The 14,399-nt window shown below is 41.4% G+C and overlaps 1 protein-coding gene across 1 annotated transcript in view; it reads right to left on the bottom strand.

Annotated features, from left to right (window-relative positions):
• Positions 1-8,140, bottom strand: part of LOC121858972 (basic salivary proline-rich protein 1-like) — a 33,183-nt gene extending 25,043 nt beyond the window's left edge. Inside the window, exon 1 of the mRNA XM_042355629.1 lies at positions 8,069-8,140. Within this exon, the coding sequence (XP_042211563.1) occupies positions 8,069-8,140 (72 nt within the window). The remainder of the gene's footprint in view (positions 1-8,068) is intronic.
• Between the last annotated feature and the right edge of the window lie 6,259 nt (positions 8,141-14,399).

The following is a 14,399-nucleotide window of genomic DNA, read 5'->3' as shown; positions in this document are numbered from 1 at the left end:
AGGTGGAGAGAGAAGATGAAGTGGGGAGACAAAAGTGAGAGATAATGTGAGAGGTGGAGAGAGAAGATGAAGTGGGGAGACAAAAGTGAGAGATAATGTGAGAGGTGGAGAGAGAAGATGAAGTGGGGAGACAAAAGTGAGAGATAATGTGAGAGGTGGAGAGAGAAGATGAAGTGGGGAGACAAAAGTGAGAGATAATGTGAGAGGTGGAGAGAGAAGATGAAGTGGGGAGACAAAAGTGAGAGATAATGTGAGAGGTGGAGAGAGAAGGTGAAGTGGGGAGACAAAAGTGAGAGATAATGTGAGAGATGGAGAGAGAAGGTGAAGTGGGGAGACAAAAGTGAGAGATAATGTGAGAGGTGGAGAGAGAAGGTGAAGTGGGGAGACAAAAGTGAGAGATAATGTGAGAGGTGGAGAGAGAAGATGAAGTGGGGAGACAGGATAAACTGTCTCCGCTACAGACAGGATCAACTGTCTCCGCTCCAGTCAGGATAAACTGTCTCCACTACAGACAGGATAAACTGTCTCCACTACAGTCAGGATAAACTGTCTCCACTATAGTCAGGATAAACTGTCTCCACTACAGACAGGATAAACTGTGTCCACTACAGACAGGTTAAACTGTCTCCACTACATACAGGATAAACTGTCTCCACTACATACAGGATAAACTGTCTCCACTACAGACAGGATAAACTGTCACCACTACAGTCAGGATAAACTGTCTCCACTACATTCAGGATAAACTGTCTCCACTACACTGTCAGGATAAACTGTCTCCACTATACAGTCAGGATAAACTGTCTCCACTACAGTCAGGATAAACTGTCTCCACTACAGTCAGAATAAACTGTCACCACTACAGTCAGGATAAACTGTCACCACTACAGTCAGGATAAACTGTCTCCACTACACAGTCAGGATAACCTATCTCCACTACACAGTCAGGATAAACTGTCTCCACTATACAGTTAGGGTAAACTGTCTCCACTATACAGTCAGGATAAACTGTCTCCACTATACAGTCAGGATAAACTGTCTCCACTACAGTCAGGATAAAGTGTCTCCACTACAGTCAAAATAAACTGTCACCACTACAGTCAGGATGAACTGTCACCACTACAGTCAGGATAAACTGTCTCCACTACACAGTCAGCATAACCTATCTCCACTACACAGTCAGGATAAACTGTCTCCACTATACAGTTAGGGTAAACTGTCTCCACTACAGTCAGGATAACCTGTCTCCACTACAGTCAGGATAAACTGCCTCCACTACACAGTCAGGATAACCTATCTCCACTACACAGTGAGGATAAACTGTCTCCACTATACAGTTAGGGTAAACTGTCTCCACTACAGTCAGGATAAACTGTCTCCACTACAGTCAGGATAAACTGCCTCCACTACACAGTCAGGATAACCTATCTCCACTACACAGTCAGGATAAACTGTCTCCACTATACAGTTAGGGTAAACTGTCTCCACTACAGTCAGGATAAACTGTCTCCACTATACAGTCAGGATAAACTTTCTCCACTACAGTCAGGATAAACTGTCTCCACTACAGTCAGAATAAACTGTCACCACTACAGTCAGGATATACTGTCACCACTACAGTCAGGATAAACTGTCTCCACTACACAGTCAGGATAACCTATCTCCACTACACAGTCAGGATAAACTGTCTCCACTATACAGTTAGAGTAAACTGTCTCCACTGCAGTCAGGATAAACTGTCTCCACTACAGTCAGGAAAAACTGTCTCCACTACAGGCAGGATAAACTGCCTCCACTACACAGTCAGGATAAACTGCCTCCACTACACAGTCAGGATAACCTATCTCCACTACACAGTCAGGATAAACTGTCTCCACTATACAGTTAGGGTAAACTGTCTCCACTACAGTCAGGATAAACTGTCTCCACTATACAGTCAGGATAAACTGTCTCCACTACACAGTGAGGATAAACTGTCTCCACTATACAGTTAGGGTAAACTGTCTCCACTGCACAGTCAATGATAAACTGTCTCCACTATACACTCAGAACAAACTGTCTCCACTACAGTCAGGATAAACTGTCACCACTACAGTCAGGATAAACTGTCTCCACTACAGTCAGGATAAACTGTGTCCACTACACAGTCAGGATAAACTGTCTCCACTATACACTCAGAACAAACTGTCTCCACTACAGTCAGGATAAACTGTCACCACTACAGTCAGGATAAACTGTGTCCACTACAGTCAGGATAAACTGTCTCCACTATACAGTCAGGATAAACTGTCTCCACTATACAGTTAGGATAAACTGTCACCACTACAGTCAGGATAAACTGTCACCACTACAGTCAGGATAAACTGTCTCCACTACAGTCAGGATAAACTGTCTCCACTACAGTCAGGATAAACTGTCACCACTACAGTCAGGATAAACTGTGTCCACTACAGAGTCAGGATAAACTGTCTCCACTACAGTCAGGATAAACTGTCTCCACTATACAGTTTGGGTAAACTGTCTCCGCTATACAGTTAGGGTAAACTGTCTCCACTACAGTCAGGATAAACTGTCACCACTTCAGTCAGGATAAACTGTCACCACTACAGTCAGGATAAACTGTCTCCACTATACAAATAGGATAAAGTGTTGACTACATATTGTTGCCACACAGAAGGTCAGTCTTGCTTCTCCACAACACACAGTTCCAAGCTAATTATATAAATTAATTCATTGATTGACGTAACTAACCTTTATTCATTGTATAAGTACTGCATCATCAGTTAATGTTAAACATGTTCTTCATTCGTCAAATAAAAGAGAACGTTAGCATCATGCAAAAGTGGACCACACGACGTGTGGCAGTGGACAAGTGTTGGGCCATATGCCACTTCTTGTTTGTGGTCCAATGGGTGATTCTGTTTCTCTTAGAAACTAAAAAATATCTGTTGTTTGTGGACGCACTAGGACCAGATAACATGGATTTTTACATTTTAATGATATCAATCCATCTTGGACCTTTGCCAATCTGGTACCTGGTAAGGATGCTTATGATTGAGCCAGGTCACGTGACCAAAAAGACTATTTCGCAAATAGGGGAGGTGGCATTCCAGTGGCCCTGGTGTGGCAAGTGCCGTCACGCCATGGCCCCGGAAGTGTCTCACTGTACCCGGTGCAAGTGCTGCATCCGTTAGAGGTACTGCCACCTCTCACTTTTTCAACGTTGCCTCACAAGACGGAACATTGTTCCGTACTTCGGATGTTTTGCGAGCTCCCTCTTGCTCCAGATGATGAAGCTGCCACTCTACAACACTCAGTGGTCTAAAATGATATACAACCAATTGTCGCAGTGGGACACACATAAAATTATGGACCTTCATTCCGAGGACTTTTACGCAGGCTTATTTTTTCTTGCCTTTAATATATATAATATATTCGGCCTGGGCATCCATGTGGTCCGTAACTTTGTGAAGAAGGAAGCCGAACCATGTTGCCCAACAAGGGTTATCACCCCACCAGGGAAGTGGCAATGGGAAAACGCCATAATGCCCACATTTATGAACATACCAAAAGAAAACACGAAGGAACCTCTTGGTTTACTCTTCAAAATGGGAGAGCCACAGAGTATTCCTGCAGATCTCCCCCTGCAGAAGGAAAAAAGGACGTGCCCCTTCTAAAATTGTACAATGCTGTACAATGCGCGTATGCTTACGGGGGACGATGATGGATTCCTAGAATGCAATCGTTGCCAATCATTGAGCCGTAAAATGGACCTTAATGATCACATATATCCTTCAGAAAAGTAAATTATTCATTAGGATAACATGTTCGTGGCAGGAAAAGACGGACAAAGGCCCAGGGTCATATTCATTGTTAGTACTAAAAAAAATGGGGAGATTATCGATGGCTGGCTGAGAAAAGAGCGCCCCTCGATTGACGTAGATTTGATTTATTGTTAAGAGAAGTGTGTTGGGTCCTACACCTCTGGCACTTTGAAGCATGAATACTATTTCAAATACCTCAGAGATAATGGATCCCCGATGGCATGTATAGCGAGACGGGCCCAGCTGGTTCTATAGAAATATAATGGAAAACTTGTTTTGGTATGTGACCAAAATTAGATGATTCCCGGAGATGCTGCTGTTGCCCTAAGCGAAATAGCTGTGGACTACGTTGTAGATATAGTGAAGGTTACAACAACAGTAAGTGATGTAATACCCCCCATGTTGCTAGATAACATAAACAGTGGGGGTGGTTCGGTTAGGCTGGTGGACTCAAGGCAAAAGATCCTGCATCTTTTAGAGGACGGAACCCTGTTGATGTGGGGTGTGAGCGGGGTGATGCATGTCACCTTTACCCCAGGCGTGTACGTTAGTACAGCCACTGGTTCAGGATTGGGGCTCGAAAATGGTAAAGAATTTACCAACATCACTGTGAGATGCTTGTCTGGTACATAGAGTGTAGCGTTGACACTGGCAGTGGACCAGGAACAGGTCGCTAAACATAGCCGTCTAACCGACCCCCAAGATTAAACTATTTCCATGCAAATAGAGATGTAATACACGGACTGTGATGGCCGCTTGATATGCCAAGTATACAATCGAGTATATGATATTCGGCCGCATACGGTTAATATAAAAGAAACTGCGGAGTAATTCAAGGCCATGAGTTATTAACCCTTAGGCCCCGGGTGACGTTCCAGAACGTCCGCATATTCCCGTCATTTTTTTTTTTATTTGTATTTTTTAAATTATTTTTGGAAAGGTTGAATTTTCTCGATTTATCCCCGCGGGGGTAGTGCCAGCAGCACCCTAACCCGGCCGGTGATCCTTGTTAAGTCTCCATCTTACAGTAAGTACAGTTCGCTTTACACCCGTGGTAAAGGGCGCATTATAACAACTAACAGGAGAACTACACCGCACAAGGTGTGTTTTGCTGGGTCGGGTCACCATTCACTGCCACACTTATGATTATCTCTTAATTATTCTTCCTTCCGCTATACACCCATTCTTTGGTAATTTAGTGTCTCTTCCCTCTTCCGTTTTTTCTTTATCTTCTTGTTTTATTTTCACATATTGTTTATCATTTTCAAGTTCTCCTTACCCTTTCTTTCTTTTAATTGCCCCTCTCTCTCTCTCTCTCTCTCTCTCTCTCTCTCTCTCTCTCTCTCTCTCTCCAACAGTGGCATAAGAGACGTGTGTGTGTGTTAACGAAGGCTTGAAGAACCGTGTCATCACCAGTAGAAGTTATGCCCTTCTCACCCTTACCCCAGCAAGGCTCTCAGATTAAGTCAGCTCCTCCACTAATCTTAACTCTAATCTAGGTCTCTAATCCAGGTACATGATTGGCTAAGCTCTATATGCTCTTCAAGTTTTTTTTGTATAAATCTTTTTCTAGTGTGTGTGTGTGTGTGTGTGTGTGTGTGTGTGTGTGTGTGTGTGTCCATGTCTGAACGCATATATGAATACATAAACAGCATACATATAGACAAACGCATATATGCATACACACACGCGGGCCCACAAATTCATAAACAAGTATACACAAACATAAAAACACACAGAATACATATTCACTCGCAGTTACGAATACATACACACATACACAAGCAAACTGTATTATACAAAAACAGATCCAAACATAAGCACTCATGATCAAAATATACAGATTACATTCATATACGAGAAAAAATAAATATACACATGCACACACAAACATTACGTACATGCAGACAGACATACAGAGGAAGACATACACACACACACTAAAAGCCTTAGACACAGACATTGGTACACAGTCTTCTCAGTATTCAAAACGACGGACTTTAAAAACACCAAATAACTCAACGTTACGAAACTGAGTCCCACTAACACACACTGTGGTAGGTGGACAGGGAAGCAACGAGGGAGGCACTGTACTCTACCACCTTCATTTCCCAAGCTGTAAAGTTAGGTACCAGCTTAATCACTAAATATCAGGGACCAGAAGGTTGAAAAGTAACACTGGGGATAAAGTTTTGAATCTATGGACTTAGGAACACTATTAGGGATTAGGATTGAGGTTAGGGAATAGGATTTGGGATAAGGGGATAGGATCAGGGATTAGGTCTAGTGCTTGTAAGATAAGTTTAGGATAAGAAGACTGGGACTATGATCATCGCATCAGACATTATAACAACAAGGTCTTGGGGCCAGAATCGAGCCCAGAACACCGCCCATATACTACCTGACCAAGATCTTAGCTCACATATTGAACTTTATGAAGAAATGTTCTCTAAAACCACGAACATAAAAGAACAAGATGACCCCAACAATGTTCTTTGGAAGGGTGCAACGGTGAGGCGAGGTGATGCAAGGTGAAACAAGGCGACCTTTCAGTGGTGTGTGGGTATATAAAAAGTGAGTGGTGGTTGGCGAGCGATCCTTTGTTTAACATAATGGCTCACCGCTTTCCTTTTGTCTCTGCTCTTGATCTATTGAGTGTGATGGTCTGTATATATTGTAAACATTAACCACTACTAAAATGTTTATGACTGGTTTATTGAGTGTGATGGTCTGTGTATTGTAAACATTAACCACTACTAAAATGTTTATGACTGGTTTATTGAGTGTGATGGTCTGTGTATTGTAAACATTAACCACTAGTAAAATGTTTATGACTGGTTTATTGAGTGTGATGGTCTGTGTATATTGTAAACATTAACCACTACTAAAATGTTTATGACTGGTTTATTGAGTGTGATGGTCTGTGTATTGTAAACATTAACCACTAGTAAAATGTTTATGACTGGTGTATTGAGTGTGATGGTCTGTATATATTGTAAACATTAACCACTACTAAAATGTTTATGACTGGTGTATTGAGTGTGATGGTCTGTGTATTGTAAACATTAACCACTACTAAAATGTTTATGACTGGTGTATTGAGTGTGATGGTCTGTGTATTGTAAACATTAACCACTAGTAAAATGTTTATGACTGGTTTATTGAGTGTGATGGTCTGTGTATTGTAAACATTAACCACTACTAAAATGTTTATGACTGGTTTATTGAGTGTGATGGTCTGTGTATTGAAAACATTAACCACTACTAAAATGTTTATGACTGGTTTATTGAGTGTGATGGTCTGTGTATTGGAAACATTAACCACTAGTAAAATGTTTATGACTGGTTTATTGAGTGTGATGGTCTGTGTATATTGTAAACATTAACCACTACTAAAATGTTTATGACTGGTGTATTGAGTGTGATGGTCTGTGTATTGTAAACATTAACCACTAGTAAAATGTTTATGACTGGTTTATTGAGTGTGATGGTCTGTGTATTGTAAACATTAACCACTACTAAAATGTTTATGACTGGTTTATTGAGTGTGATGGTGTGTGTATTGTAAACATTAACCACTACTAAAATGTTTATGACTGGTTTATTGAGTGTGATGGTCTGTGTATTGTAAACATTAACCACTACTAAAATGTTTATGACTGGTTTATTGAGTGTGATGGTCTGTGTATTGTAAACATTAACCACTACTAAAATGTTTATGACTGGTTATTGAGTGTGATGGTCTGTGTATTGTAAACATTAACCACTACTAAAATGTTTATGACTGGTTATTGAGTGTGATGGTCTGTGTATTGTAAACATTAACCACTACTAAAATGTTTATGACTGGTTTATTGAGTGTGATGCAGTGAAGAATCAATTTTGTATTACAATGCTTTTAAGTTTCATTCTGTTTTCATTGCAATTTCTTGTTTGGTTTCAGTCGTCTTATACTGTATATTGTATTATTGTGAGTAATGTGAACTACGTAGCTATCATCAGCACACGACCTCTGGCATTAGTTCAGGAGTTGAGACCAAAGTGCATTGCAGAACAGATAAGTGTGTTGCACTCTGTTGATCTAATCGCCAAAGAGGCAAATGTTCATCATGTTGCAACTTAAGTATGAGTTATTTGGGTTGCATGAGTTGTATGCGTATGACCGATCTGGTCTTGAAGGAACTCACACTCAGTGCCGTCACAACACTCTCTGGCAGATTGTTCCAACAGTTCATAATTCTCACCCCCAAAGATTTGCCCTCACAGTTTTCTGGACTTGTGGCTTCTTCAACCTTAGGCTGTGGCCCCCGTTTCATCCTTAGTATTTACTATATAATAAAATTAATTGCCATTTATGCTCTGAAGATATTGTATTTTTTAGAGACAAGGAATAAGTCGTAAAACATTACATTGATTTCCGTTTAATACCCATTTGTTGCTGTACCCGTAAGTTCATGAAGCACCTATCAATATCTTCTTTAGCAATGGTTTATAGATAATTTATTCCAAGTGAACTGTTTTATACTGTACTTATTCTTTGATAGTCACCAATACCTCTTCTATGAGGCTCAAAAAATGCAGCTCAATAAACAGTAATAGTTTACCCTCATTTTATATAAGTTTTCCTTGGAAAGTTATTCGGTCTACCATCAGGTGACGCCACTATCTCGCTGTGTCAACTCATAAAAAATAATGGTTATTAGGGAGAGTTATACCTCCTTATTAGCTATTCTTTGGTGTCGTAAGAGGGACGAATCACACACCTCGACCATATTGACTTTATATATTCAATCCAGAGCAGATTATTTCCCTACGTTTGTCTTTCAGTGTCACACTTTACTATATAATACATTACCTGTTGTTGAATCACCTGCCAGACCCTAACTCACATTCCTCGCTCTCTATTTCAAGGTTATGTCCTGATGATTCAGTTAAGATAAGCCGATATGACCCCTACCCTCCTCCTCCTCCTCCTATCCCACTCATCCAACACTGCTCCTATCCTCTACCCCACTCCCCACCTCTACTAGCCATTCCTCCCCCTCCCCCCTACTGTAACCCGTCAGGCAGAAACAACCCAACGTCTGTATATAGTATGGCCGGAACTGTATGTGTGTGTATGAATGTAATCTTTTTAGTAAACCACGCATTAATTATCTGAAATATATCAATAAATCATATATGAATGAAACGAAATATATCTAAAAATAATTAAGAATGATCCAAAATATATTAAAATATCCCTTACGATTAATCTAACGTAATCTTCTGAGTACAGTAAGTTAGCTCAATGAGGAAGATGATTTAACCCCTCGAGTACGATGATTTAACCCCTCGAGTACAATGATTTAACCCCTTTGTACGATGATTTAACTGCTTGAGTACGATAAATTAACATTGTTTTAAAAGGTTTAATATGATGACAAATACCCATGGGTATGATGACTGTACTCGGGGCAGGTTCAGTCATCGTACTCAAGGGCTTAAAAGACCATTATTCTCCTGACACAACTCTTGCCAGTGTTGTCAATACCTTTGTGTCTTTCTCCTGGCCATAAATGTTAATACGGGCTCCACTACAAGTGTTACCAACATCATTTTGTGTTCCGCCGGGTCTCAGAGGGGGAGAGAGAGAGAGAGAGAGAGAGAGAGAGAGAGAGAGAGAGAGAGAGTTATTGCGCCACAGTCAATAAGAACACCTGAGAAATATGTTGTGCAGGGACTCAGGAGGCACTGACCTGGCACTCAGGGGCAAGGTAACACTGTCTTGGCACTGACCGTAAACACCCACGAAACTCCACGTGTAAGAAGCTGACTATGTTGATGTTTACTGTATGTTAAACTCACACACACACACACACACACACACACTCTTTCATATATAAACGGACAAATATGCAGACCAACACACAGACACGCCTACACAAACTAAACAAATACACACACACACAAACATACACAAAATATACTCACATATACAGATTCACATGTATACACCGATATACACACACACACACACACAACTAGAAACACGTCTATACAGAATAACCTTCACCCTCCTTCTCCAAACCAAACCAAACCTATCATACTAAACATAGATGGTTAAACCTAAATGAGAGGTGCCACTATACAGGGTACATATACTCTACCTATTCTTCTTCTCCCTCTCTCCACCTCCCTCCCTCCCTCTCTCCCTCCTTCTCTCCCTCCCTCAGTTGTTGCCACGACAGGGGGGAGATCTGCCGGTCCTGGCAAGCTCTTATCGGAATGAAGAATCACATCAGACACTTGTGGTCGTGCCAAGTATGTCGTCCCGATTCCTATCCTTCCACACACACACTGACAGAGGGGGGAAGTTATTTTGGAAATGGGTCCTGTGGTGAAACTTGGTCTGTTTTGGGAATGGGTTCGTTTTGAAGGTTGGTGGGGAAGAGATATAGATGGGTTCGTTTTCAAAGTTGGTATGATTCAGAAGTGGGTCCGTTTTGGAAGTGGGTCCGTTTTGACAGTTGGTGAGTGAGGGCCAGAAATGGGTTCGTTTTCTGAATTGGTCTGTTTTGAGGAATGGGGTTCGTTTTTAAATTGGCTGTGATTCAGAAATGGGGTTCGTTTTTAAAGATAATATGTTTTAGAAGTGGATTCGTTTTAGAAGTTAGAAAATTTAAATCTCTCTCAGGTTGTAATAGTCCTTGAGTTATGATACTTTACACAAATACACTATAACAATACCTGTACTCCATCGTATATTACCGAGTTAATTACGTCATTCACCTGATAATAATCCTTCCTTGAAATATGAGCAAATGATTCAGTGGTACATGATGGCTTGTGAGCCTGGTGACCACTCTCAAACTGTGTTGCTTTGGAAGTGTGTACGTGTGGGTAGTTGGGTGTACGTGTGGGTAGTTGTGTGTACGTGTGGGTAGTTGTGTGTACGTGTGGGTAGTTGGGTGTACGTGTGGGTAGTTGGGTGTACGTGTGGGTAGTTGGGTGTACGTGTGGGTAATGGGTGTACGTGTGGGTAGTTGTGTGTACATGTGGATAGTTGTGTGTACATGTATACTCCTTGCCTACTCTCCCGGCCAACCTTCCTAACACTCTCCCAACACCCTCACTACCCACCCTCCCTGCCCACTCCCATTGCCCACCCTCCCTGCCCACTCTCCCTGCCCACTCTCCCTACCACGCATTACATCAGTGGCTTGTCAAGTATTAACCAATGGATATTAAGCTTGGTCGTGTTGCTCATATTATCATTGGCTGAAATCTGGGATAAATCGAACAGTAATAAATCTGGTTTGGTGTACAGACAAACAGACAGATAGAAATGACAGACAGGTAAATATGACAGGGAGAAATGATAGATAGATAGAAATGACAGACAAGTAAATATGACAGGGGGAAATGATAGATAAATATGATCGGGAGAAATTATAGACAGAAATGATAGAAAAATAAAACTAATTGACAGACAGAAGTTATAGAAAGAACTGATAGACAGATAATATAAGTGACAGACAAATAAGAATGATAAATATATAAACAGAAATAATAGGAATATATGATAGAAAAATACGAATTCTAGAGTAAACTAAAAGTACAGAAAATGGACAGAAATTATATAGTCCTTTAATAGATCAGAAATGACGGACAATAGACAGAAGTGATATAATATAATCCATAGACAAAAGATTGAAATTATAGAAACTTATATCGAAAGTTATTTATGAGTTTCTTGTTATGAATAATGAAAGAATAAATTAAAGTTAATGTATAAATTACTATACAATGAACAGGTAAAGAAGAATAAATTTGACACAGGTGAGTGAACTAGAGAGTGAGGGTGTAGGAGGGAGGGTGAGGGTGTAGGAGGGAGGGTGAGGGTGTAGGAGGGAGGGTGAGGGTGTAGGAGGGAGGGTGAGGGTGTAGGAGGGAGGGTGAGGGGTGTAGAAGGGAGGAAGGGGTGAGGGTGTAGGAGGGAGGGTGAGGGTGAGGAGGGAAGGTGAGGGTGAGGAGGGAGGGTGAGGTGTAGGAGGGAGGGTGAGGGTGTAGGAGGGAGGGTGAGGGTGTAGGAGGGAGGGTGAGGGTGTAGGAGGGAGGGTGAGATGTGCGACAGAGTTCGGAATGGGAAGAAAATGAAAAACTCTCTCTCGATTCATTAATGAAAGGTTAGGTACACACACACACACACACACACACAGAGCCACCTGTTGTAGTTATGGGCTTTGCACTATACCATCACTATCTCTCTGTTGCTGTAGTGGGGGAAACAGGGTCGAGCAACGTGTATAAAGACCAGAGGTTCTTTGTGACGAAACGCTATTGGCAAACTGAAAATGTGGGGGTAGTTGTGTGTGTGTGTGTGTGTGTGTGTGTGTGTGTGTGTGTGTGTGTGTGTGTGTGTGTGTGTGTGTGTGTGTGTGCATGTATGCTTGTGCTTGTGTGTATGTGTGTGTTTGTATGTATCTGTGACTGTTTTCCATGTGTATGTTTCTCATTTACGTACATCTTTTAAACACTACATACAGTATAGATCTACCTGGACGTATATACAGTACACCTGGTGGTCACATATCACAGAGAACTATTCACTCTATACACCAGGTAAAACGTAACAATTCAATAAGTAAAAATAAAAACACTGGCACCATATGTTGTCACCTTTGTAATGTGTATTTTATCTATTTCTGTATAGTCATGTTCTGATACAAATGTGTGTGTGTGTGTGTGTGTGTGTGTGTGTGTGTGTGGCATCAAAGCATCACAGTAATTGGCAGTTTCCTTTTGTACCGTGAAACAGTCATGGCAATACAACTGTTCTATGATAACTAACTTTTTATCTATTCTGTCCGCAAAACACACACACACACACACACACACACACACACACAGTCAGAATCACACACGTCAGACTCACACACAGTCACACCACACACAGTCAGACTCCACACACAGTCACACACACACAGTCACACCTACACACAGTCACACACACAGTCACACCCACACACAGTCAGACTACACACAGTCAGACTCCACACACAGTCAGATCACACACAGACTCTCACACAGTCAGACTCACACACAGTCAGACTACACACAGTCAGACTCACACACAGTCAGACTCCACACACAGTCAGACTCACACACAGTCAGACACACACACAGTCATACCCACACACACACACACAGTCACACTCACACAGTCACACCTACACACAGTCAGACCACACAGTCACACTCACACACAGTCACACCACACACAGTCACACTCACACACAGTCACACTCACACCAGTCACACTCCACACACAGTCAGCACTCACACACAGTCACACTCCACACACAGTCAGACTCCACACAGTCACACTCAGTCACACACACACAGTCAGACTCACACACAGTCAGACTCACACACAGTCAGACTACACACAGTCAGCCTCCACACACAGTCAGACTTCCACACACAGTCAGACTCACACACAGTCAGACTCCACACACAGTCACACTCCACACACAGTCAGCCCCACAGTCACACTCACACACAGTCACACTCCACACACACACACTCACACACAGTCACACCTACACAGTCACACTCACACACAGTCACACTTCACACACAGTCACACTTCACACACAGTCACACTCACACACAGTCGATTCACACACAGTCAGACTCACACACAATCAGACTCACACACAGTCACACTAGTACAAACTAATAATTCCAGTATAGAGTAATAATTTCATATAAAGTAATAATTCCGTATAGAGTAATAATTCCCCCAGTATAAAGTAATAATTCCCCAGTATAAAGTATAATTCTATATAAAGTAAAACCCCAGTATAAAGTAATAATTCTCTATATAAAAGTAATAATTCTCAGTATAGTAATAATTTCAGTATAAACTAATAACCCCAGTATAAGGAAGACTATTGACCATTGATCTTTCAGCATAATATTATTATAAACAAAAGCAACAATTTAAACCATATATGATGACTTAACCCTGAATATGATGACTTAACCCTTGACTATGATGACTAACCCTTTGAATATGATGACTAACCCCTTGAATATGATGACTTAACCCCTGAATATGATGACTTAACCCTTGAATATAATGACTTAACCCTTGAATATGATGACTTAACTCTGAATATGATGACTTAACCCTTGAATATGATGACTTAACCCTTGAATATGATGACTTAACCCCTGAATATGATGACTTAACCCTTTGAATATGATGACTTAACCCCTTGAATATGATGACTTAAACTGAATATGATGACTTAACCCTTGAATATAATGACGGTATGTTTGTAACTACTGTACTATGTAACACGTTGTATCCTTGTCTGTCTGTCTGTCTGTCTGTCTGTCTGTCTGTCTGTCTTTCTCTCTGTCTTTTACTGTGTGTGTGTGTGTGTGTGTGTGTGTGTGTTTTCTTCAGAATAACTCTCAAAGAACATGGAAGTTATAGGAGGGGTGGGGTGAGGGTGGGCGGGGTGAGGGGTGGGTGGGGTGAGGGAAGGTGGGGAGGGGAGAGTGAGAGGGGGGTGGGGTGGA

The sequence above is a fragment of the Homarus americanus genome, unplaced genomic scaffold (assembly GCF_018991925.1).
Source record: "Homarus americanus isolate GMGI-L3 unplaced genomic scaffold, GMGI_Hamer_2.0 scaffold8226, whole genome shotgun sequence".
Classification (NCBI taxonomy): Eukaryota; Metazoa; Arthropoda; class Malacostraca; order Decapoda; family Nephropidae; genus Homarus; species Homarus americanus.
Note: the sequence above shows the minus strand (reverse complement) of the source record. Positions and strands in the feature narration are given on the sequence as shown.